The sequence below is a fragment of the Ranitomeya imitator genome, chromosome 3, assembly GCF_032444005.1.
Source record: "Ranitomeya imitator isolate aRanImi1 chromosome 3, aRanImi1.pri, whole genome shotgun sequence".
NCBI classification, from domain to species: Eukaryota; Metazoa; Chordata; class Amphibia; order Anura; family Dendrobatidae; genus Ranitomeya; species Ranitomeya imitator.
Window position 1 is genome coordinate 674260753 of NC_091284.1, and position 27323 is coordinate 674288075.

At 43.6% G+C, this 27323-nt stretch overlaps 1 protein-coding gene across 2 annotated transcripts in view; it reads left to right on the plus strand.

The window, feature by feature from the left end:
* The window catches only part of TROAP (trophinin associated protein), a 69640-nt gene that overhangs the window by 32485 nt on the left and 9832 nt on the right, over positions 1-27323 (plus strand). For both annotated transcript variants that reach the window (XM_069758360.1, XM_069758359.1), the window contains exons 10-12: positions 4355-4427; positions 5465-5565; positions 27125-27238. In XM_069758360.1, coding sequence (XP_069614461.1) covers positions 4355-4427; positions 5465-5565; positions 27125-27238 — 288 coding nt within the window. The remainder of the gene's footprint in view (positions 1-4354; positions 4428-5464; positions 5566-27124; positions 27239-27323) is intronic.

The following is a 27323-nucleotide window of genomic DNA, read 5'->3' on the forward strand; positions in this document are numbered from 1 at the left end:
GGTAGAACCTAGGCTAGGTACTTTTCTAGTTCACAGGAAAGTTTGGTAGTGAGTTACCAATTAATGCCATTAGAATTCATCCAGATGGGTATGGATCTGGGCCTATCCACTAGCACTCTTAGGCTATGTGCACACGTAGGAAATGTGATGCAGAATTTTCTGCACAAAATCCGCATCTCCTGGCAGAATCTGCATCTGCGGATTTGCCGTGGAATTGATGTGGATTTTGTTAGGACTTTCTGCAGTTTTTGCCACTGTGGATTTCTATCATGGAGGGGTGCAGAAACGCTGCAGAACCGCACAAGTGACATGCACTTCTATCCGCAGCAATTCCGCACTGATTATTCCGCACCATGTGCACAACTTTTTTTTTTTTTAGCCATTGATTAACATTGTACTGTACATCACAGTGCGGATCTGCAGCGTTTCTGCATGGAAAAATCCGCTGCGGATCCGCATCGTGTGCACATAGCCTTAGGGTGCAGGTGTTGGCCCTAGGGGCCTTATACAACTATAACCTGGTGGCTAATAAATGGATTGTTAGATTTAGCAAAGCATGTGATAGATCGAGGCCGATACCTAGCTCAGATACCTCCCTGGGATTTAAATTTGGTCCTAGAAGCGATAACCAAGTCCCACTTTGAACCACTAGAAATGTTAATCAAGATTCTCACCACTTTTTTTTTTTTTTTTTAAAAACCTGTAACTTTGGTGGCATTAACTAACAAGGCTTGCATGTCACTGACTATACGGACCAGCGTTAATCAGCCGTTTACTCAGATTTTTGTGGATAAGATAGGCTGCGTCTGGTCTTCAGACAATCTTCCGAAAGTGGGCACTAAATTCTATGGAGCTAAATTGTTCTCGCCTCCTTTTTTTAAAAATTCTTTTATTAAGTAACAACAATAACAAAAAGAAAAAGAACAAATAGACGTACATATATCAAAGTTCGCACAAATACACTCGTCATAATAATCATGAGTGCCGTAAAAAAAAAATTTGAGATTTATATCAATGAAAAATCATTGCAAAGCATAGACTGGTTCATATAAACTCAAAGTATTACAGTATGTCTAAAGTACTTAAAACCCTAAAACTACTTTACTGCCAGAACAATCCCCACCACATTAATAAAGTAATATTGAAGTACAGCGTGAACAATGCATATTTTGCCGTGAGCTCTAGCATATTGGAGCTAGGCCATCAACTACGTGAGGATATAGTAAGGTACGACGAGTTCCATATATCCAAAATTTTATTACATTTTTCTAAACAGCCCCTATTCTGGTATAAAGTTCGTATGGTATGATTGAATTTACCAGCTCAATCCAGGCCCTGAGAGATGGATGCGTATTCTCCATCCAGCGTAATGCTATCAGTTTCCTTGCCAAGAAAAGTGTCTCTCTCAACAGGATTTGCATATGGTGTCCCCACAGCTCTAATTTTAGTACCCCAAATAAACACACTAATGGATTTAGAGGGACGGGAACATGCACAAGAGGTCAACAACGAAGTTACCTCTTTCCAAAAAGATAGGATAACTGGACATCCCCATATCATGTGTATAAAATCTACCTCCCCTGTGTGGCATCTGAGGCATTCTGAAGATTGAGACCACCCTATTTTGAATAATCGTAGCGGGGTTAAATGTTTGATGTATTATATATATTTGTATCATTTTATTGTTCGCTGAAGGGGATACCTTAGTTGGGGACTCAAGAGTCATCTCCCAATCCTCATTCTGAAGATCAGGTATCAGGAGTTTCCACTTTTCTCTAGCTGGCAGTAGAGCAGAGTCAGCGCTCATGGATAGCATATATGTGTACAGTGCATAGATAAGACCACGGGGTCCCTGTGATTTAAGGATCCCTATCAGTGGAAAGGATGATATTATTTGCACCATGTTCATGCTACGCATATGTGATTGAATCGCTGATCTGAGCTGCAAATATCGAAAGAATTGAGGTCTTGGGATATCATCCCTAAGTTGCAATTGTTCAAAAGACATTAAGGTTCCTTGTTCATAAAGATCAATAACCGACAAGACACCATGTGGTATCCAGAATTGAGCAGATGGGTGACTCAGTAACCCCGCAAAATATTCATTATTCCATAGAGGCATTTCAGCTATAATACCATCAAAGTGGATTACCTTTTTTACTTGCTTCCAAATCAATCTTGCCAACTGGAGTAATGGTAATAGTCTAGGGGTATTAGGCCTATTTACTTCTAGAAAACCCACCGGGCAATCAATCTTTGCGGCATGAGCCAGATGACTCTCTGAGTTTGGCAAACCGCCCCCAGGCATCCACTGTCCCAAAGCTCTAAGTTGTCCTGCCAAATAATAAAGAAAAAAATCTGGTAACGCCGCTCCCCCCATTAATTTAGACCTGTGCAAGGTAGACAGTTTAAGTTTAGGTCTAGCCTTCCCCCATATAAAGGACGAAGCTAGTGAGTTTGAATTTGAAAAAAAAATCTCGGGACCGGTACTGCACTATGTTGAAGGGAGTAATTAAGCTTCGGAAGTAATATCATTTTAATCAAATTTATACGACCAGAAACAGACAATGGTAATTTACTCCATATAGCAAATTTGTGTTTGACCAGATCGAGCAACGGGAGAATATGCTGCATTTTGGTACAATTATTCCCAAGTATTTAAATTTAGAGACGACCGGTAGTGGGGATAACGTTTCAAGGTGATCTGTGGAGTCATGGGAAAGAGGCATTAAGGCGGACTTATCCCAGTTAATGTATAGTCCCGAGTGCTTATCAAATCCCTCTACAATGGTGATCACTTGTGGTAAGGTCTCCTCAACTTCATCCATAAATATTACCATGTCATCCGCGTGTAAACCAATAATATCCGTGCGGTCCGCTATTCTAATCCACCTGATGGCTGGAGTGGATCTCATACATATTGCTAGAGCTTCTATCGCAAGAGCAAAGCGGGCTGGGGAGAGAGGGCATCCCTGGCGGGTTCCCCTTTCCAAGGAGTGTTTCAGATATAGCATTATTAATAAATATTCGAGCTTTTGGTTTCATATATATTGCGCCAACCAATTTCTGAAACTTAGGGCCAAATTGACATCTCTGTAGACATGCAAATAGGAAAGGCCATTCGAGAGAATCAAATGCCTTGGCCGCTTCCAGCGAGGCCATGGCCCATCTATTCTCCAGTATTAGTGCACTATATTGGGCTATTGACTGAACTCTCCTAATATTTATAGACTTACTCTTACCCGGCATAAATCCAGTCTGATCTGCATGTATTATTTCCAATATTACTGTATTCAACCTAGTGGCCAAAACTTTAGTAAAAATATTGTAATCTACGTTGACTAATGAGATAGGATAAGATTCACATTCCAAAGGGTCCTTCCCTTCTTTTTTAAGAATTATATTTGCATTCGCCTCCTTTTTTAATGGTCCCAAAAATGCAGAGGAGCACAGACTTCACACCCTACATGTTGGATGGGCCCTGGTAGAGTACTTGGCTGTGATGAAACAGTGGAGGAAGCATGAGGCCTTGTTAGTTTCTTTCCAGGGGGTTAGGAAAGGACTCAAGGTGACAAAGGGGTATCCTAGTTAGATGGATTAGAGAGGCCATTAAGTTGGCCTACTCCTCTTGGGCAGAGAAGGTGGAAGTGTGTATCCATCGGATAAGTAAGGCAACGTGGTCTTCTCCTTCCACCTTTTTATAAACATTATCGACTTTATCTATCTTCCTCTGCTGATCTATTATTTTGGGAGAAAGGTGTGTTACAAGTGGTGATCCTCCCAAAGGTGGATTTGTTCTATATAAATCTTAGGTGGTGCTGTCATGGGAGAAGGGGAAAATTCTTACCAGTAATGGGATTTTTCGGAGCCTATGACAGGACCCTTACATCACCTCCCCTTTTTTTTACTGGTTTGAGTGCACTACTTAAGTTTGGATGTATAGTTAGAAATTGTGATGTTTAATTGGTGATGGTTGTACAAATAACTTTATGGAGATCCTCTCATGGTCTGAAACCCAACTAATGTGGAGGAGTGTTGCCATCATTTTATTTAGTAGGTTTCTTGATGGGTGGATACCCTCTAAGGTGGTGCTGTTTTTCTTTGCAATAAGACATTGGATCACAGATATTAATGTATCCTTTTATTCAGCTTCCTATGAACTGCATGCCCAGATAGAATTCTTAGGATGGTTGGTCCTATGGACAGATTCCCTTTAAAATCCTTAATTCCTTAGGGAAATTGCATGGAAACAGATCTCATTTAATGGAATTCTCAAGAGTAGGTTGGAAATGTCACATAGTAAGAACTAGAACGTCCTCTTCTTAGCTATTCTTATGTAGTTAATGTATTTCAGATCTCTTTAGACTTTGTTACAACGCCAAAGCCTTACTATGGACGAATATCTGCCATGGCCGTGCCCATTAAAGGTAAGCTTTTTGCTTCTTTGCATATTGTAGACCTGATTAGAACACTTGATTTTCTGTTTGCTTTATCAACTGTGAAATGAATATCTAAGGCTAGTTTCACACTAGCGTTTTGAGGAGCTGCGGAGGGCTGCAGACTTCCTCCGTGAAACCCCGCCCTCGGCCGCACCTCTGCCGCTAGCTCTGCCTACTTCTGCATGCAGCCTGCGCACCTATCTTTAACATTAGGTACGCAGGTTGTGCCGCTGTATGCGGATGCCTCCGCATGCGTCGTTTTGACGATGCGGAGAAAATAAAATTGCTACAAGCTGCGTTCTACTCTGGTCGCCGCATCGTCAAAACGACGCATGCGGATGCATCCGCATACAGCGGCACGACCTGTGTACCTAATTTGTTAAAGATAGGTACGCATGCAGAAGTAGGCGGAGCTAGCGGCGGAGGTGAGGGCAGGGGTTCACGGAGGAAGTCCGCAACGCTAATGTGAAACCGGCCTAAACTAGGGGTTTTGTGGTGTAAACAACTTTGTTCAGACTTATTGGGGTATTTTAAAGAAATATGGGAGGGAAACACCAAACTGGGTAGTGTTGGTACTTTGGTGCAGCAGCTCTGCTCCCATCCACTTCAATAATGGCTTATCTGCAATACCCAAGAACGGCCACTACTCGGTGTCAGGAGCTGTCCTGTCCCTGGTCCGTATGCTGTGTACACTTGCAGCTTGTATGCTGGTAGTTATTCCCCTACCCCTCTTGGATACCACACATCATTTGTGTGTTTTATCATCTTCTGAAGTTGCACCCGAGATATGAAACTTCAGAATGAGATGAGGGAGATTTCACTACTGGTGTCAGGGGGGCAGTGGGGAACACTAATGGTAACCATTTTCCACTGGCTATCAATTAAATCTCCAATTTCTTCTTCAATAACAAATCTGCCCCAATGTACATCAGTACATTTTGTGAGTAGTGGTGATATGTTTCGTAATCAAAATTGTTTTGCTAAGTGTCTACTGAATACGATTTACCTGATCCTTTACTTCTCAGATATCGCACCCAGTCCTTGTCGTGTTGCCAAGACACTGACGACTGACAAACCCTCAAGTGGATCAGCTAAGAGGGTGCTACAATTGTACTCCTCCGCTATGGTTTGTTATTTATTCATCTTTTTATTAATTTACTAGATGGAGGCCTGATGCTATAACATTGGGTGGGCGGCAATGTCACGATGGGAGCAGGCTTTGCAGCGTTGAGAATCCCCTTCATGTGCTCACCCACCTATCCACTCTTTCCCCATGTGCTGACTTCTCCCGCCTGTGCTCTCTTCTTTGACCTGTCTACCCCATGTGCTATCCCCCTTGTCTGCTGTCTTTCTCCCATCATGTGCTGTCCCGTTTGAGCTGCCTCCCCTGTGCGCTTTCTCTCTCCCCATCTGCTGTCTTCTCCTCACTCGTCATCTCTTCTTTGACCTGTCTACCCCATGTGCTCTCCCCCTTGTCTGCTCTCTCTCCACCACTGTGCTGTCTTCTTCCCTCATGTGTTCACTAGTTTGAGCTGTCTCCCCCCCTGTGTATACTCTTTCCTATGTGCACTCACCCCTTCCCCTGTGTTAAAATGAAAGAAAAATAGGTAAAGGTAACATTTTATTAACATGGGAAAATTTGACAAAGGTGCTTTAATTTACATTGTATTCACATAAGGACAAAAACACATTTATTCTATAGTCTATCTCTGTATCTATGTATATGTGTATTTTATATTGATCTATCATCTATCTACGTCTCTATCATCTGTTGTCTCTCAATCTATATTTAATGTATGTATGTCATTTCTTTCTATCATCGATGTATCTAATATCTATCAATGTATGTCATATGTATCTATCATCTAGGCATCTCGTATCTATCTAGCTATCTATTTAACTATCTATGTCTATATCGATCTATCTCTATGGACCATACCCTGAGGTGGAGATATGGTGAACAGCCGTCCCGCCCATCTCTTTAGCTGTTCACAAAAAACCCAGCCCTGTTAGTTAATTCCAGTCTCTCAGCATCTGTGACACTGGAGCATTAAATCCGGGTTCATATCACCAAGTTTTATAAACTGGATGACATATCTCCCCTGTGATCACCTTACAATATTAAATATCTGTCTATATATCACACAATCTATCTATCTCATAGCTGAGACCTGTATGTGCATCTATCTATCCACCTATCTGTCTGTCATATGTACACTAGCGTTACAAAGTTTAGGGTCACCCAGACATGAAAACTCATACTTTTATTAGTCAAATGAGTTGACAAATGAATTTAAAATCTAGTCCAGACATTAGGAAGGTTCGAAAAAGATTTTTATTTGAAATAATAATTTTCTCCTTCAAACTTTGCTTTTGTCAAAGAATGCTCCCTATGCAGCAGTTACAGCATTGCAGACCTTTGGCATTCTATCAGTTAATTTATGTATATCTGTGATATTTATCAATCATCTACCTATAAATCATACATGTATCTATATCTATCTATCTTATATATTCATATTCGTCTGGGTCACTTCCGTCTGTCTGTCACGGAAATCCCGCGATGCTGGCGGCCGCGACCAATCAGCGACGGGCGCAGTTCGGCCGCGAATTCGCACCTTCCTACTGTCAGTGCCCCCTCCAGTCAGCGCTTACACAGGGTTAATGGCTGTGTTACACGGCGTTATGCTGCAGTGTAACGCAGTCCGCTAACGCTACTATTAACCCTGTGTGACCAACTTTTTACTATTGATGCTGCCTATGCAGCATCAATAGTAAAGATCTAATCTTAAAAATAATAAACAAAATAAAAAATCATTATATTCTCACCTTCCGTCGCCGCCTTTCCCGCTGCTCCTCGCGACTCCCCGGTCCATGCATTGCGGTCTCGCGAGATGATGACGTAGGGGTCTCGCGAGACCGCTACGTCATCTCGTGAGACTGCAATGCATTCTTGGGACTGGAGCGTCACGAGGAGCAGCGGTAAACGCCTGGGCTGGATCCGGGGGCCGACGGAAGGGGAGTATATAACTATTTTTTTTTTTTTTAAACAGGGATATGGTGCACACATTGCTATATATTACGTGGGCTGTGTTATATACTACATCTCTGTGCTATATACTGCGTGGCTGTGGTATATATTACATGGCTGGGCAATAAACTACATCGTTGTGCTCTATACTGCATGGGCTGTTATATATTACGTGGCTGGGCAATATGTTACGTGGCTGGGCAATATATTACGTGGCCTGTTAACTACGTGGGCTGTATGCCACTTGTCTGTGCTATGTTTCTCTGCCGTATCTGTGCATCATGCATCATGAATCGTGGTATGTGTTAAAGAGGGGGGCCCACTGAGACTTTCACCCGGGGCGGCCGGGCGTGACCAATCAGCGAGAGGCACAGTCCGGCCGTGAATTGGCGCGGAATTTGAACCACGCTTCGCTAATTGGTCGCGCCTGGCCGGCCGAATCCTGTGTATAAATTGCATTAGTCTTAAAACTTCATAAATAAACTACATACATATTCTAGAATACCCGATGCGTTCAGTCTGTCTGTCACGGAAATCCCAAGTTGCTGATTCGGTGGATGCCGGAGGGTGAGTATGTAACTATTTTTTATTTTAATTCTTTTTTTTTTTTTAACAGATATGGTGCCCACATTCCTATATACTACATGGGCTGTTATATACTGCGTGACTGATATATACTACGTGGGCAGTGTTATACTGCGTGGCTGTGCGTGCTATATACTGCGTGGCTGTGCGTGCTATATACTGCGTGGCTGTGTGTGCTATATACTACATACTGCGTGGCTGTGTTATATACTACGTGGCTGTCCTATATCCTGCACCCCGACATCCTGCGACCAATCAGCGACAGCCGCAGTTCAGCCGCAAATTAACGTGGGATTTAAACCATGCTTTGCTGATTGGTCGTTCCCGGCCGTCCGCGACCAATCAGCGATATTGGTGCGGTATTTAAACACCGCTTTGGTCATTGGTCGTGCCCAGCCGGCCTCGACCAATCAGTGACAGCCGCAGTTTGGCCGCGAATTGGCGCCAGACTTGAACCATGCTTCGCTGATCGGCCAGCCGGGTGCGACCAATCAGCAATATTGGAGTGGAATTTAACCCCCACTCACAGCACGACATGCATGCATGCATGCATACATACATACTCTAGAATACCCGATGCGTTAGAATTGGGCTACCATCTAGTCTATTATAATCATATTACAAATTAAATAGATTAATTTAAAATATTTTTATAAATATTTATAAATATCCTTGTAAGAATGTTATCACTATTACATAACTTTCATTGAAGTGTGTATTAATAACTTTTACATGGGAGCGTTGCTTCTCTGGAGAAAGCAATGTATAGCTGTCCATGTCCAAAGGCTGGTTCAGGTAAAGAAATACCCACTCGATTGAGGGTCTGTCTTTGGGATCTGTTACATTGCGAATGCAGGTTTTACTGGAAACTGTCGTCTTCTTTATTTTGAAGGGTAACCCAGTGTTAGAAGGACACAAATCTATGCGTGGAATCAACACAATGTCCCTTTCGGCTGATCCAGTACTCACTTTAGCCTGTATGATGTTGGGGTGTAAGTCGGTGACAATAAGCCGAGTTCCATTGCAGAGACCTTTGTTGGTATTGAGGTTTCGCATTAGCATGACAATGGTGCAAATTTTAAGTTGGAGCCGATGTGATGGTATTGCCGATGGCGTCAGAATTTAAAAATTCCACTGGGTACTGTTGACGTTCGTCATCAGCATCCATAGAATCGTCACTTGTATATACGAGTACAATGTACTCACCACTCATTCTATCCATTATTTGAGTTGAGAAGGTGTACATCCTCATTTTTTTGGACAGTATTGCATGTGGTGCTGCAGTGTTAACAGTCATTGGCATTTATGGTAATGTTTTGTCTAAAGATGTCAGTCCCTAAAGAGCCAGTGCACAGCATGTCAGGAGGAATTTCTGACATCTCCAAGGTTGCGTTCATTTCACAGCTGTTTCCTAGTTTAAGCAACAAACTACTGTATTCTGGCTCACTGGAGCGCATGCTATTGAATAGTGGCGGTCAGTCATAAAGTTTTTCCAGCGTTTTGTATATTTAACACAGGAGTCAACAACTTCTGCTCTTGTGCCATTAGCAAGTACTGGAAGGCATTGATTGAAGTCTCCTCCAAAAACGAAAACTTTACCACCAAAGGGTACTTGATTTTTGTCAGCAATCTGTTATCATGACATCACGTAGAAGTCTATCAATGACATTCAAAGCATGGTTTTGTGCCATTGTGCACTCATCAATGATAAAGTTTAGTATGTTGTAACTTCTGGTATCACTTTTAATCCTGGATCAGATGTTTCAGTAATAGGAATTGGTATGCTGTAGAGTGCATTGTTTGTCCTCGTAGCAAGTTGGCTGCTGTTCCTGTTGTGGCTGTAGGTGAGACAACGTCTCCTTGTCCTCGTACATAATGTATGAGTATATGGTATAGGTAGGTTTTTCCACTGCCACCAGGGCCATCAATAAAGAAGCACTTGGGTGTTAATTTGGTGTCTTGTAAAGCTTGAACTATGGCCTCGTAGGCAAAACGTTTCTCCTGATTCAGAGTTTTTCATCTCTGCAGCCCTTGTCAACTCGTATTCCTCATCGTAGTCCTCTTGAGGCTGACTTTTTTATTTGTTTGCTGGTCTTGGTAAATTGAAATCATCAAGACTTCCCATGGATTAGCAGCACATCTTGCACATCTGTCAAAGCGTAGCCTTCACAATTGATGCAATCTTCTGTGTTATTGTGGTGTCTGACAGTAGTCTTTATAAAAAAAAAAAAAGTTCCTTAAACTCATTCCACAATGGATCCACAGCAAAATCCGCAGCGTGTGCACATAGCCTAAAACTGCACATGCATTCCTCCTCTACAAAGATGGCGGCGGTCAGTGAATCATTCGGCTGATTGTGGCGTGTTTGTGACGGTGTTCCGCTGGTGGTACCGCGCAAGAGGCTGCGTGCGGCGTATAGTGTGTGTGGTGCGTACGGCATATACAGTGTGTTGCGACGGTGCTCCGCTGATGGTACCGCGCAAGAGGCTGGTACCACCAGCAGTTTCCATATTGAGAAACCCATTTACTTGAGTGTCCCAGTATGGAGGTCAGTGAACTTCCGCCGCTTGAAATTCTGGGATCTGGACAGAACAGGATGTGAAGACATTACAAGGTAAGTATATATTAACGTTTTCAAGTAAATGTATCACCTTTTTAACCGGATGACTACCACTGATCATACACTTACCGCATGTGCTTGCAGTGGGTGGATGTATACATCCCACCTCCCCCCTCTCCCTCCTTCCCACCCAACCACTTCCTCAACCCTGCCCTTAGTTGTACTATAACTAGACCATGTTCCTGTATAGTCAGACACAGCCATTACACAGTACACAGCAGGGGCCCATTTATAAGATTCTCAGCACAAGAACATATTTTATTTAAACACATCCAATTGTAGAAATTATTATTATTCCAAGATCTATTGATTAATATTACCTTTTGTTCGACAACACCTTGAGTTCCCTGCTGTACCTGAAATGTCCTCCTTTTGGTTGGTTTGAATGCAGCCTAAGAAACCTTAAAGTTGTGAGTATGTATTTAGATTTCTACTTGTACATCTTTTGGAAATATGGACGCGCCACATGTACAAGTCTTCTGTTTCTTTGCCCTCTCGTTATAATGAAAGTTTTTCAGAGTTTGTCTAAAGACAGATTAAAACCTCCTCAGTAAGTAACTATTCCTCACCTTTGATATGAAGTTAAGCCTCTGACAACGGGCCACAAGGTCACTTTCTGTATCTTCTCCTATGACGACACTGCCCTGTGCTGTGGATTGTCCTCTTCAAAGACAAACTTCCTCAGATGTTTAAACTGACCAAAGTATTAGGCTGGGTTCACACTGCGTCAATGGTGTGTTAGACGGACTACGTTACACCACGGCATAAACGCAGTGTAACGTAGTCCGTTACGGCCGCCATTGACTGCAATGTCGGAGGCATCGCTAGCGCACGCCCACAATGGGCGTGCGCTAGGGATGTGCCGTCATTGAGTGACGGACCTGGAGACGCGGGCTGCAGAGTTTCCGGGTCCGTCACTGCTAGCGCAGATAGAGCTAGCAGCTGCTCTATCTGCGCTAGCGCCATGTAACGTCGGCACTTGCGCTAGCAGCAGCCCGTTAGTGTGTATGCTGAACGGGCTGCTGCTAACGCAGTGTGAACTTAGCCTAATGTCGGCACTTGCGCTAGCAGCAGCCCGTTAGCGTATGTGCTGAACGGGGCTGCTGCTAATGCAGTGTGAACTTAGCCTTACACAAAACTTATAAGGCTAGTTTCCGATCATGAGATTGATGTTTTTGATATTTCAGATTGTCCTCTTGAATTTCAGGGCAAATTGGGTTACCGTATATACTCGAATGTAAGCTGAGATTTTCAGCCCAATTTTTTTTTTTTTAGGCTGAAAGTGCCCCGCTCGGTTTATACTCGTCACGGTTTGTCTCCCTCTTCCCCGGTCCATCTGTCACATCACACTCGCCCTCCTGGCGCAGTCTGCATGTCCCTGCTTCTCCGATGTAATAGTCTCTCCGGGCATCGGCAGCTCTTCCTGTGTTCAGCGGTCACATGTTACCGATCATTAAAGTAATGAATATGGACGCAACTCCACTCCCATAGGGTTGGAGCGCATATTCATTACTTCAGTGAGCGGTACCAGTGATCGCTGAACACAGGAACAAGATTCTGGCGCCAGAGAGACCATCGCAACAGGAATGCAGGGACGTTCAGACTGCGCCCGGAGGGTGAGCATTGCGATATTCACCTGTCACCGTTCCACCTTCAGGCTCAGTCTTCCGCATCCTCTGGCTCTGATGTTCAGGACAGAGGGCGCGATGATGTGGTTAGTGTGTGCCCTCTGCCTGAACAGTCACTGCAGAGAGAAGGAAGACAGTGACGCGTGGTGGTGGAGGAACGGGGACAGGTGAATATCGCAAGTGCCAGTGTCCCCACCTGCTCAGGACAAGAGGTGAGTGTTTTTGTTTTTTAAATCGCAGCATATGGGGCAAATGTTTCTATGGAGCATCTTATGGGGCCATAATCAACCTTTGTGCAGTATTGTATGTGGAAAATATTGGCACATTATATGAGGTGTATTTTGTATGGAGCATTTTATGGGGCTCCTGATTCAATATGGATATTCAAAAACACTTAAACTACTGATGTCTCAATTTTACTTTTATTGGTATCTATTTTTATATTTGAAATGTACCAGTAGCTGCTGCATTTCCCGCCCTAGGCTTATACTCGAGTCATTGTTTTCCCAGTTTTTTGTGGCAAAATTAGGGATCTCGGCTTATACTCGGCCGACCGCTTATACTCAAGTATATACGGTACTTGCGTTTTTTTTTTTTTTTTTCTTAAATGTGTTTTTTTATATGTTTTGGTATGTCATGCTTTAAAGTGGTTTTGTTTTGGAGACTGCTTGGTTTTTGAATTTGATAAAGAATTAAAAAACGTGTGTGTGTGTATAACTTCTGTCAGGGAGTATATGTCGCTTATCCATGTTATGCAAATAAAAGCTTATAACCTGATGTTAAATTCATCCATTGGTTATATAAATTATTCTTTTGAAAGCTGAAACCCTCAATGTGGTTTGGGTTAAGAAAATAAATTGGTATCAATGCAGAAATATTGATCAGTTAATGGACACAGAATGGTCAGATTTTGGCAAGTTTTGTCGCCTGGTCATATAATGCACCCAATCCTAGTTTACATCCTCAACTGTGCTCAGTAAATGATCGGTTAATTAGCGTGTGTGCATAAAAAGAAACCCAGCACCCCAGATCTTCACTTGAGCTCTGACAACATGGCAAAAATCCACCCTGCGACCAAAGCCTGGATTATCAAGAGGCTGAAGACCAGATCCACTGCAGAGGTAGCTGGCACCTTTAATGTGTCTCAACGTCAAGTACAAAGAATTAACAAAAGATTTGAAGAGACTGGAGATGTTTGACAAGCCCAGGTCCGGCAGACCCCGCAAGACAACTGCTCAGGAGGAACATTTTGTTGGAAAATCCAGCACAAAGCCCTCTTCCAGTGCAGCAGAGCTCCAACAGGCCTGGTCACCTCAAGTCCCTTTGTCAACTAGAACAGTTTGTAGGATTCTGTCTCGAAATGGTCGAATCAGTGCCCAGAAGCCAGCACTAAACAAAAGGCAAATAAAAAAATTATGTGGCATTTGCAAAGTCCCACAGCCTGCTAAACAGATGGATGCTGGAAAAGTGTCAGAAGGTGGATTTCTCTGATGAATCATCAGTAGAATTACATCACAGCCGCTGCAAATACTGCAGGAGACCTACTGGAGCCCATATGGATCCAAAATACACCAAGAAAACAGTTAAATTAGGTGGTGGAAAGATCATGGTCTGGGGTTACATTCAGTATGGGGTGTGCAAAACATTTGCAAGGTGGAAGTCAATAGCCTAAAATATAAAGAAGTATTAGCTACCTCTCATATTCCAAATCATAAACGGGTCAAATTCTGCAGCAGGATGGTGCTCCATCTCCTACATCCATCTCTACAACAAAGTTCCTCCAGGCAAAAAAGATCAGGGTGCTTAAGGACAGGACAGCCCAGTCACCAGACATGAACATCATTGAGCATGTTTGGGGTAGGATGAGAGTATCTTGGAAGACAAAACCAAAGAATCTAGATGAACTCTGGGAGGCATGTAAGACTGCATTCTTTGATATTCCTGATGACGTCATTAATAAATTGTATGAATCGTTGTTGAACCGCATGGATGCAGTCCTTCAAGCTCATGGAAGTCACACACCATATTAAATATGACTCTAAAAGCACCACAACTTCATTCACCAATGTTATGCAACATATATTTGTATTTTAAGTTAAATATTTGTTTGAATATCACATTACTTTCTGTGGGCGACACAACTTTTGTCTTGCCATAATCTGACCATTCTGTGTCCATTAACTGATCAATAATTCTACATTGATGCCAATTTATTTTCTTAACCTAAACCACATTTCGGAGGGTTTCAGCTTTCAAAAGAATAATTTATACAACCAATGGATGAATTTAACGTCGGGTTATAAGCTTTCATTTACATAACCTGAATAAGCGACACAACTTCTGTCAGGGAGTATGTACCGTATATACTCGAGTATAAGCCAACCCCCCTAATTTTGCCACAAAAAACTGGGAAAACTTATTGACTCGAGTATAAGCCTAGGGTGGAAAATGCAGCAGCTACCGGTGAATTTCAAAAATAAAAATGGATGCTCCATACCGTTCATTATTGCCCCTTAAGATGCTCCATATAAAGCTGTGCCATATATAATGCTCCATACTGTTCATTATTGCCCCATAGATGTGCCATAAAACGCTCTGCCATATAGTGCTCTGCACCGTTCATTATTGCCCCATAGATGTGCCATATAAAGCTCTGCCATATAGTGCTCTGCACCGTTCATTATTGCCCCATAGCTGTGCCATATAGTGCTCTGCACCGTTCATCATTGCCCCATAGATGTGGCATATAAAGCTGTGCCATATAGTGCTCTGCACCGTTCATTATTGCCCCATAGCTGTGCCATATAGTGCTCTGCACCGTTCATTACTCCATACCGTTCATTATTGCCCCATAAGATGCTCCATATAAAGCTGTGCCATATATAATGCTCCATACTGTTCATTATTGCCCCATAGATGTGCCATATAAAGCTGTGCCATATAGTGCTCTGCACCGTTCATTATTGCCCCATAGCTGTGCCATATAGTGCTCTGCACCGTTCATTATTGCCCCATAGATGTGCCATATAAAGCTGTGCCATATAGTGCTCTGCACTGTTCATTATTGCCCCATAGCTGTGACATATAGTGCTCGGCGCCGTTCATTATTGCCCCATAGATGTGCCATATAGTGCTCTGCACCGTTCATTATTGCCCCATAGCTGTGCCATATAGTGCTCTGCGCCAGTCAGTATTGCCCCATAGCTGTGCCATAGAAAGCTGTGCCATTGCTGCTGCTGCAATAAAAAAAAAATGCCATACTCGCCTCTCTTGCTTGCAGCTCCCAGCATCCGGTCCCGGCGTCTCTCCGCACTGACTGATCAGGCAGAGGGCGCCGCGCACACTATATGCGTCATCGCGCCCTCTGACCTGCACAGTCAGAGCGGATAGACGCCGGGAAGATGGAACGGGGACATGTGAATATAAAATACTTACCTGCTCCCGGCGTCCAGCTCCCTCTGCCTGTCACACGGTCTTCGGTGCCGCAGCCTCTTCCTCTATCAGTGGTCACCGGCACCGCTCATTAGAGAAATGAATAGGCGGCTCCACCTCCCATATTCATTTCTCTAATGAGCGGTCCCACGTGACCGCTGAACAGGGGAAGAGCTGCAGCACCGAAGACCGTGGGGCGGCAGGGGGAGCGCCAGGACCGCCGAGACTAGGTGAGTATGCCTCAGCGCCCTCTCCCCCCTCACCCGTCGACCCCACCGCTACCGTGACTCGAGTATAAGCCAAGAGGGGCACTTTCATCCCAAAATTTTGGGCTGAAAATCTCGGCTTATACTCGAGTATATGCGGTATGTATCCCACATCCTAGATATCACTGAAATATTCCAGTTGTAAATATTAATTACATAGTGGAATGGGTTGAGAACAATAAAACCTAAAAATGATCAATGTAAATCACAACTAATATCCCATGGAGGTCTGGAGTTGGAATGATGCTCAAAATCAAAGTGGAAAATCTTCAGTCTTTTTTTCTAACCGATTGTGCAGGTCATTTTGCAGGGCTCTGGCAGTGCTCCTCCTGTTTCTCCTTGCACAAAGGCTGAGGTAGCGGTCCTGCTGCTGGGTTGTTGCCCTCCTACGGCCATTCCACATCTCCTGGTTTACTGGCCTGTCTCCTGGTAGCGCCTCCAGCCTCAGGACACTACGCTGACAGACACAGCAAACCTTCTTGCCACAGCTCGCATTGATGTGCCATCCAGGATAAGCTGCACTACGTGTGTAGTGAGCTGCTTGAAGCACCCAGGTGCTTCACAGGAAATTATAACGTTGAGTTGTGAAAATTAAAATCACATTTTTTTTTTTCCGACAGTTTTTTTCTTTTTAGCACCAAATTTTATTTTTACAAGGGTATCTGGAGACAATGGACCCCAAAATCTGTTGTGCAATCTCACCTGAGTACGCTGATACCCCATAAGTAAAGGAAAACTACTGTTTGGGCACACACAGGGCTCGCAAGGGAAGTAGTGACGTTTTGGAATGCACACTTGTCTCATTTGGAGAGACCCTAATGTGCCGAAGCAGTGGTAAGTCCCCAGCAAGTGACCCTATATTGGAATTGATCTAATTTTTTCTCCAGTCACCTTCCACGACAGCAGTATGGGGGACAGAAAATACAAAGAGGTTAAATACCCCACCCTTTCCTGCAACCACCAGTGTTTTTCCTGTCCACTCTGGGGCATGAAGAGGTTTCCCGATGGTGCTGCAGTGGCCCGCGAAGTGGAGCTCTCCTCCATATGCTGCTCCTGTGTCTAAGTTTCTCCATGTGACTCAGGACCCCTTTGCCGCCCCTCCTGCGCCTCGGGAGAAAGTGCTCCCTGAACAGAGGAACCCTAGTAAACTGTTTTTTCATCCCTCCCTAGATCCGTCTTCTCGGCAGGAATATAAAGGGAAAGGCAAAAATCCTTGTCCCCCACCACCAGCAAGCTCCACACAAACAAGGATTGCTCTCCTGTCGGGGGGGTCGACTTTCGAACTTCCTTACTTGGTGTCAGTCAATCTCCACAGACCAGTGGGTTCTCCATACCATTTGGGAAACACAGGATTATCAATCTGAAACCCCTGAATCAAGTGATTACATACAGACGGTTCAAGATGGAATCGATCAAGTCGGCAATCCCCCTTATTGGACACAATTGGGTAATGGCTACGATAGATCTGAGGGACGCCTATTACCATGTCCCTATCCATCCAGGTCATCAGAAGTTCCTCAGATTTGCAGTTTCCCATGGTCACAGGGTCAGCCATTACCAATTCAGTTTCCTCCCATTTGGCATTTCATTAGCAGCACAGGTATTTGCCAAGATTATGGCAGAGACAGTAATCTTCATTTGCTATCAGGGGATTTGCATCGTTCCATATTTAGGTGACTTCCTCATTGTCACACCATCTATCCCCCGTATAAATCTCGACGTGGCAAAGACTTGGAAATTCCTGGAATCCCTGGGCTGGATCCCAAATCTGAAGTCGGATCTTCACCCTTCTCCAAGGAAGAAATTCCTGGGAATCCTCCTAGATTCTGAAAAAGAGCATCCTTCTTGCCCAGAGATCGACAACTCTATCTTTCAGAGGATCTCCAAGTTTATAGACCAGAGGTCCCCCACCCTAAGGGACTCTATGTCCATCCTGGGATCATTAACATCATGCATCCAGGCAGTGCCCTGGGCCCAAGCCTATACATGAGTCCTCCAGAATCATGTTCTCTCATCTTGGGACAGGCATCAAGATTGTCTGACCAGGAGAGTTCCCCTTCCCGGTCATGTGAGGTCTTCCTTGCATGGTGGCTAAACCAGCAAGGGGGGGGGGGGGGCGGTCAGCTGGGATCAGCTTTCCCTAAAGATACTTTCTTCAGACGCCAGTCAGAGTGGCTGGGGCACTGTGGTGGAGAAAATCCACTTCCAGGGTTTATGGTCCCCGGACATCAGAACCAGTTAATCAAATCCCGGAGAACTAAAGGTGGTGGAGGAAGTGTTGAAAGCCGCATCTGTCCAGGTCCATGATCATCATGTTTGTATCTACTCCGACAATATGACCACAGTGGCGTACCTCAGTCACCAGGGGGGCACGAAGTAAGTCAGATTGATATATGTGGCTGCAAGAATTTTTTTCCTGGGCAGAAAAACATCTGTCCATTACAGCAGTACAACTGAAGGGGTCCGCAAATGTTCAGGCAGACTTCCTCAGCAGAAGGGACATCCATCTGGGCGAGTGGTGCCTCGACCAAGCAATCTTTCTATTCCTAGTGACAAGATGGGGAATTCCGGATGTGGATCTATTTGCCAACGGCCAGAATGCAAAGGTGAAGACTTTCTTCTCCCTGAATTCTGCAGATGGGGCATTATGCATAGACGGCTTTTTTCACCCTTGGAGGTTCAACCTGGCCTATTCCTTCCCACCAATCCTGATCCTGGCAAAGACATTACAGAAGATATGGTCCGATCAGGTCACCAGGATTCTAATCTCTCTCATGTGGCTGGGATGAAGTTAGTACAGCGCTCTGATGGACATGGCCCAGGAGTGTCTTCTATCGCTATCCCAAAAAGACTACCTCCTTCACCAAGGTCCTCTGTTGCATCCGGATCTTCAGATTGAACCTTGCGGCCTGGCTATTGAAGCCAGAATCCTAAGAGCAAAGGGGCTTTTTGATGACTTTATTCACTCTCCAAAAGAGTAGGAAGCCAGTGACAATGCCATTTATGGCAAGGTTTGGAAGAAATTCTTGTCCTGGTGTTCTCCGAACATTCATGATTCCTTCCATCCTAACATTGCTCAGATTCTGGATTTCCTTCAAAAGGGGCTTCATCTAGGTCTTACACCTAGTACCTTGAAGGTGCTGATGTGTGAGCTTAGTTCGTTCTTTGACCAGAACTTTCCTAGTCATCGCTGGATAAAGCTCTTCATGACCTCAGCAGCTAGAATCCGATGCAGGTTTCATATCTGTATTCCCCCTGGGGATTGAAGTCTTGTGCTTAATAGCTTGACCAGAGTCCCATTTGAACCTTTATCAGTTTAAGAAACCTTACCCTTAAGACTGTCTTTCTGGTGGAAATTACTTCTGCTAGATGTTTAGGAGAGCTGCAGGCCCGATCAGTGCAAGAACCCTACTTAACAGTTATGGCAGATAGCATTGTCCTCCGTTTAGATCCCTCCTTTATGCCTAAGGTAGTCTCTGATTTTTATAGAGGTTAGGATATTGTGCTACCCTCATTCTGCCGAAAACCTTCCAATACAAAAGAGGCCTTTCATGCCCTCGATGTTCGTAGGGTGGTTCTCTACTACCTCCAGCAAACCGAAGGTTGGAGAATTGACCAAAACTTATCCGTTCAGCTCTCAGGATGGAATAAGGGCAAAAAGGCGGCTAAGAACACGATTGCCAATTGGATCAAGCAAGCTCTGTCTTGCATACTCATCACAGAATTTCTTCTGCATCACTGAAGGCCCATTGTACACATTCAGTATCAGCATAGTGGGCAGAGAGGGGGAATGCATCCACTGAGCAGATTTGCAGAGCTGCCACCTGGTCTTCTGTCCATACATTTACTAGACTAATTTTAATAGGAATTTAACAATCGGCAGACAAGTTCTGCGGTCTGTCGTCCCTCCCTAAGAAATGTAATTGTTGGTATTACTCCGATGCTGATGTCGTGGATGGTGACTGGAGAAAATAGAATGTCTTAAACGTAATTCGGTTTCTAGGAACCTTCCCCGACCGCACTAATTTCCCTCCCTATCTGATGTTCTTGTTGGATGATTCCTGCACTTCAGTAACTATTCATGCTAGTGTGACTGGAAAAACACTGGTGGTTGCAGGAAGGGGAGGGGTATTTAACATCTTTGTGTTTGTTCCTGTCCCCCATTAGAGCATCCTCCGATGCTGCTGTTGTGGGAGGTTCTTAGAAACCGAATTACCGGTAAGACTAATTCTATTTTCTTGGTATGTGAAGTATTTTAAATTGGCACATGTGAATTGTGTAGCGTGCATCAGGTTGGCATATTTGTTGTGTAGAGTGCATCACTTGTGCAAGTCAGAAATAAACTTATTAGTTCATGGATGAGTGGTAGACTTTGAAACAGTCTTTCATACACAGACCAAGTCTGTGAGGGCAGGTGTCACACTGTTATTGACTTTCCTCTTTTCCAGTTTGAGGGATCTCACCAGGGAAATATTGCCCTGGTACAACATAGGCTCCTTTAGTCCTGGAAGTACTGGGGCCTGTTGCTTCCTGACTGCCAAATATTAGGGCCTTAATCACTTCCTTGAACTGAAGGTGCGGTCTGGTCTGGCCTGCAAATCGTCATAGCACAAAAGCGTTAGTACGTTGCCGTTTGTACGATGTGCACAGACAGTTTCTTGTACCACACCTTGGCTTTTCCCATGGCACTTTACGGCTGGAGTACTTAATCAGAGAGATCAACTCCCTCCATGTTCTTGTTGTACCTTATTACGCAATTTAGTTTATAGACCTGAATTGAGGTACCTCACAAAGTGGTGGGGGGTGTTGCTAACACAATGTATGGTGGTCAAGAAAAGCACATCCCTCTTGTGCTTGACCACTAGCATATTGTCGCTACATTGAGCTCTGCTCTCACCCTTTCTGAGCAGCTGTCCAATTAGTGTTCTTGGGAGACCTCTCTGATTTCAGTAGCTTGCGCAGAGAGGGACTTGAACAGTGGGACACTGGTATCTACATAGAAATGATATCCTTGATCCAGCAGTGGGTGCACCAATTCCCACATAATTTTCCCACTCACTCCCTGGGTAGGGGAACATTCAGGGGATTGACTTCGGGTGCCCTTCTCTTCATGAACCTTAAGCTTGTGGGTGTATTCCGAGGTAATCTCAGTTTGTAGAGCTTAATTTTGTACCTCGTCCTCTTACTGGACTGGTATTGACAGAATACATTTCGTCCCTTGAAATGTATTTTGGACTCATCCACACAGGTGTCACTTTGGGGGTTGTACACCTTAGCAAACGTGTTACCGAAGTGGTCAATGAAAAGTTTGTCAAAGTTGGGGTCATCTTGGGGAGGACATTGTGTATTATCACTGTTATATAAAATTTGTGGATCATCTCAAAGCGTGTCCGGACCATAGCCATGCGAAACAGTGGAGTGTAATATAAAACGTCAATATTGCCAAAGTTTTGGCTTCATCATCCTTCCCATTGGAAGAAGCAAACCCCCAAACTTTACAATTTCTGTGTCGTCTACATGGGTCCAGTTGGCAAATGATGTAATCGGATGTTGGGATAAAGATTGCTTGGCATACAAATTTGACTGCGACCGCCATTAGATTTACATAATTCTTGGAGAAAGACTTTGAAAATCAATTTCTGTGAGGCCAGTGAGTGTCAAATTGGATTCCTGATTGTGCCACAGTCAGGAATCTGTGGCTCATAATTTTCGGGAGTCAAAGTTCCATACAGGGTTAGGAACAGTGGGTGCTGGTTCACTTTCTGTCCTGGGGCGTCTTTGTGGCGGTTTGGTATCACTTGAGGAGGAGGAAAAATAAAGGAAGGTGAAATCCTCTCCCTCACTAAGTCGGAGGCAAGGAAGGTGTATGCCTCTGGTGAATACGGTGTTTGGGATGAGCGGAATTACTTTTTTTTTTTCGTATGCATGTACCAAATTTTATTTAGGTGTGGGAGTGCTTGGTGTTAACTTTTGTTTTCTTTATTTAGAAGAGAAAGAATAGAAAAATATATAAAAACAAAGTTACTAAACGGACTTCTGTTAAAAACCTATTTACTGAGTGCATGCATATGACACTAAACCTGACTCAATTCAGTAAAAAGAAATACAGTAGTAGCCGCCGATTACTAGTGTTTTTTTCTGTCCCTAAACTAAATTTCTTTTTCACTCAAAAAAAAAAAAAAAAGCAACAACCGGAGGCAGATCACTGATGTTCGTCACCAACCAGCACTCGACAGCTGTAGAAAGCCAGGAGCGATAAAAAAAACGGGAAAGTTATTGTTGAAAGGGAGCACGGATGCTAATCGGTGATGTGCCTCTGATCAGCTGCTCGGTTGTAGTTTTCTTCCATTCCTGCGCCGTCCCCCCCTGCACTGGCTTCTGACTTCCTTCAGCGAACTCTGCACACCGGTAATTACTTTTCTTGTTTGTTATTGCTATATATAGCGGACATTTACCTCTGGGAAGCCACTCTCCCTGACGAAGCTGCTTGCTGGCAGCGATACGCGTGGGTTCTTCCCACACCCTGCCTTCAGCCATGCTTTGCCCTACCACTTCTTGGACTTGCACTCCAGTGGTAATTATCTTCATGCACTGAACAAATCCATGCTTTAGGCTGGTTCTTATGCATTATCATCATCATTATTTGCCACACCAGACCTTGTTTCTTCATCTGGAAGATTTCTCAGTTCACATTTGCAATTTTGCATGCGGCTGGGTTTATTCTTTTTGCAGTCCTATTCTGATATTGATAGGGTTATTGCTCCATTTTATACATCAGCACACTTTATGCTCACGGGCATTTCTTTGACATAATTGGGGACGCCCATTTCTTGTCATTCTCAGGCCATGATTTAACATCATTTGGTTGTCATATATTATATGTTGGTTTCACACGTGATCATTGCACTATACATGATATTTGTACAGTGCCTTGTGTGTTGGTCATAGCATTAGCAGTGTGTGCACCATATTATATTATATATTGCTTTATACAGGCTGTTTGGTAGGGGTGTTGTGCTTTGTTACATGTTTTTAATTGATTTTATATTCTGTATCTGTCTTTGCTATTGTAATAAAAATTTATACTATTTTCTGGGTATTATGTAGCAGGTGTGCACATTTATATGCATTGGCTTTCTTTTTCTTGGTCTCATTTGCTTTTTCCATGCTTGGTGTAGCACCCTGCCTTATAATATATTCTTAATATTCCTATAGTGGTGCACCCGCTACCACTTTTGTCTGCTCGGTTGTAGGACGCTACAGAGTGGTGAAAAGGGTGTGTGTGGGGGGGATGGCGTCAGACTGGGAAAAGGTCTTGGGAAAACAGTCACTGATCAATGCTCGGCGGCTGCAGCTTGCACGGATGTGGTGCAAAGAGGGGGAAAAAAGGGACAATAAAAGGCATAGACTGTGGCATAGATGGACTTGATCGATTTGCATCTCTGATCAGCGCTTGGCAGCTGCAGGACGCACAAAAAAGAAAACTGAGTGATCAAGTACTGATCAGCAGTTCATGACAGAAGATGGGGTGGGGAGAGGAGCAAAAACGGGATGTAGCTGAGGATTGGGGTGGATTAGGAAAGATCAGGAACTCTTCTTTTTTTTTTTTTTTTTTTTTTTTTTTTTTCAGCAGCAAGGATAGTGATGGCACAGACTTTGTGACCCCATAAGGCCCTGCACGGAGCCCAGACCAACACAGTGACCGGTCTGTAGAAATCTGCAGCTAGAATGAGGATGTACAAGGGTGGTCATTGTGGAGTCACATCACGTCTGTGTGCTCTGATGATGCCAGCGTTGCTAGGCTCCAGCCTACGATCTGTGCTCTTACAGCACTGCTTGTTTGAAACACTGAAGTCCAGCCTGCAATGAGAAACACTGCGATTGGCTGTTTACAAATTAAACAGCCAACCACAGCGATCTTCATAGCGGGAGGGGGAGTGCGCCACAACCACCGGGGATGATGACTCTGTGCCCATCAGTAATTGTGATTACATGAATGGCACAATTTGTGTGTGTGTGGGTAAAATATACAAATAAAATAAATGTATCATATTTTATTTATTTAATTTTACACACTGCAAATGTTGGGAAAGAGCTTGAACATATATGGTATATGGCCGCGTCTCATATATGAGGCCCGATTAACCCATTATCTACTAATGTCCTTTTTAGGGGACGCCTAATCTTAAGCTTCTAGCAACTAAGATTTTATAATTGGGTCCAATTTTTTGTGTTGTGTTTGTAAAATAAATGTTTTCAAAATAGGAAATCATGTCATTGTCATTTTTAATGGAATTATTGGAACGCCCATTTCTGAAAAATACGTACTTGAAAAATTTTTGCAAATTATGTTTCTGATTCATTAGGACCCAAATCATTAAAAATCTCATAAAAAAAAAAAAAATGAAAATTGCTAATTTGGCAAGTAATGGGTTAAAGGATGAGCATGTATCAGCTGTCATGTTTCCTTTAACCCCTTAACGACCGCCGATACGCCTTTTAACAGCGGCCGCTAAGGGTACTTAAACCACAGCGCCGTTAATTAACGACGCTGTGGAAAAAGTAAATAGTGCCCCCCAGAGTCGGATTTTCTCCGGGGTCTCGGCTGCCGCGGGTAGCCGAGACCCCAGAGAACATGATTCGGGGTTTTTTTTACTGACCCCACATTTGCGATCGCCGGTAATTAACCGTTTACCGGCGATCGCAAAAAAAAAACAAAAAAAAACTTTCTTTTAATTTCTCTGTCCTCCGATGTGATCGCACATCAGAAGACAGAGAAATGGGGTCCCAGGTAGCCCCCCAATACTTACCTGTCTCCCCCGGTGCTCCTCGTGGCTCCCGGTGGGCGCCGCCATCTTCAAAATGGCGGACACATGCGCAGTGCGCCTGCCGGCCAGCACCGGGAGAATCTTTGGGGTCTCGGCTGTCGGGGGTAGCAGAGACCCCAAAGAACATGATCGGGGTCGGTTTTACCGACCACTGTTTTGCAATCGCCGGTAATGAACTGTTTACCGGCGACCGCAAAAAAAAAAAAAAGCAAAGTAATTCTGTCCTCTGATGTGCGATCACATCAGAGAAATAGGGGGATTCGGGGACCCTATTATACTTACCGGTGTCCCTGGGTGCTCCTCCTGGTCTTCTTGGCAAAAGAAAATGGCGGGCGCATGCGCAGAGCGCCCGCCATCTGTCGCCATCTGCCGGCCGGCAGGAGAAGTGCAGTTGGGGCTAAAATTAGGGTTAGGGTTGGGGCTAAATTTAGGGTTGGGGTTGGGGCTAAATTTAGGGCTAGGGTTGGGGCCAAATTTAGGGTTAGGGTTGGGGCTAAATTTAGGGTTAGGGTTCTTTCACACTTGCGTCGGTACGGGGCCGTCGCAATGCGTCGGCCCGACATACCGACGCACGTTGTGAAAATTGTGCACAACGTGGGCAGCGGATGTAGTTTTTCAACGCATCCACTGCCCAATCTGTGTCCTAGGGTTGAGATTAGGATTAGGGGTGTGTTGGATTTAGGGTTTTGATTAGGGTTAGGGTTGACATTTAGGGTTGTTTTGGGGTAAGGGTTGTGATTATCGTTAGGGTTAGTGATTAGGGTTAGGGGTGTGTTGGGGTTAGGGTTGGAGCTAGAATTGGGGTTTCCACTGTTTAGGTACATCAGGGGGTCTCCAAACACGACAGCCAATTTTGCGCTCAAAAAGTCAAATGGTGCTCCCTCCCTTCTGAGCTCTGCCGTGCGCCCAAACAGTGGGTTACCCCCACATATGGGGCATCAGCGTACTCGGGATAAATTGGACAACAACTTTAGTGGTCCAATTTCTCCTGTTACCCTTGTGAAAATAAAAACTTGGGGGCTACAATATCTTTTTTGTGGAAAAAAAAATATTTTTTATTTTCACGACTCTGCATTCTAAACTTCTGTGAAGCACTTGGGCATTCAAAGTGCTCACCACACATCTAGATAAGTTCCTTAAGGGGTCTAGTTTCCAAAATGGGGTCACTTGTGGGGGGTTTCCACTGTTTAGGCACATCAGGGGCTCTCCAAATGTGACATGGCGTCCGATCTCAATTCCAGCCAATTCTGCATTGAAAAAGTCAAATGGCGCTCCTTCACTTCCAAGTTCTGCGGTGCGCCCAAAGAGTGGTTTACCCCCACATATGGGGTATTGGCGTATTTAGGAGAAATTGCATAACAAAATTTATGGTTACATTTCTGTTTTTACACTTGTGAAAATAAAAAAATGGTTCTGAATTAAAATGTTTGCAGAAAAAGTTAAATGTTCATTTTTTCCTTCCACATTGTTTCAGTTCCTGTGAAACGTGTAAAGAGTTAATAAACTTCTTGAATGTGGTTTTGAGAACCTTGAGGGGTGTAGTTTTTAGAATGGTGTCACACTTCGTTATTTTCTATCATATAGACCCCTCAAAATGACTTCAAATGTGATGTGGTCCCTAAAAAAAAGTTTTGTAAAAATGAGAAATTGCTGGTCAACTTTTAACCCTTATAACTCCCTAACAAAAAAAAATTGTTTCCAAAATTGTGCTGATGTAAAGTAGACATGTGGGAAATGTTATTTATTAACTATTTTTCATGACATATCTCTGATTTAAGGGCATAAAAATACAAAGTTTGAAAATTGCAAAATTTTAAAAATTTTCGCCATATTTCCGTTTTTTTTCATAAATAATCGCAAGTAATATCGAAGAAATGTTACCACTAACATGAAGGACAATATGTCACGAAAAAACAATCTCAGACTCAGCGGGATCCGTTGAAGCGTTCCAGAGTTGTAGCCTCATAAAGTGACAGTGGTCAGAATTGCAAAAATTGGCATGGTCATTAAGTACCAAATTGGCTCTGTCACTAAGGGGTTAAGATGGAAATCAATAATGCAGTAGGATGAATTTTTGATATGGTGTCTGAAGTTTACAGATTATACAAGCTAATCCATTTTATTACATAGGAGCATCAATTTATTCTAATCCTGGTAATAGTGCATGGCGTATAAAGAATCTAGTGGAATATTAGGCCGCAGTATTATTCATATATACCTGACCACATGCATCACTTTGCTACCAGTATGTCAGGAATGGTGTTAATTAGTCGTGTTTTTTATTTTTTTTTGTAGAAGTTTCCTCATCAATACTCTACTTCAAAACGGCTATTTTTTCCAAAAACACCTCGTGCCTTGGCACTAGAGAGAGCAAATGAGAAACTACAGAGTGAACTTTCAGATACCCAGGTAAGGTAGAGATTGAAAGAAACATGTTGCCTCCAAAGAAAGTGATTTACATGTAGATCTAGTTGTAATCTGCAGGTAATTGGTG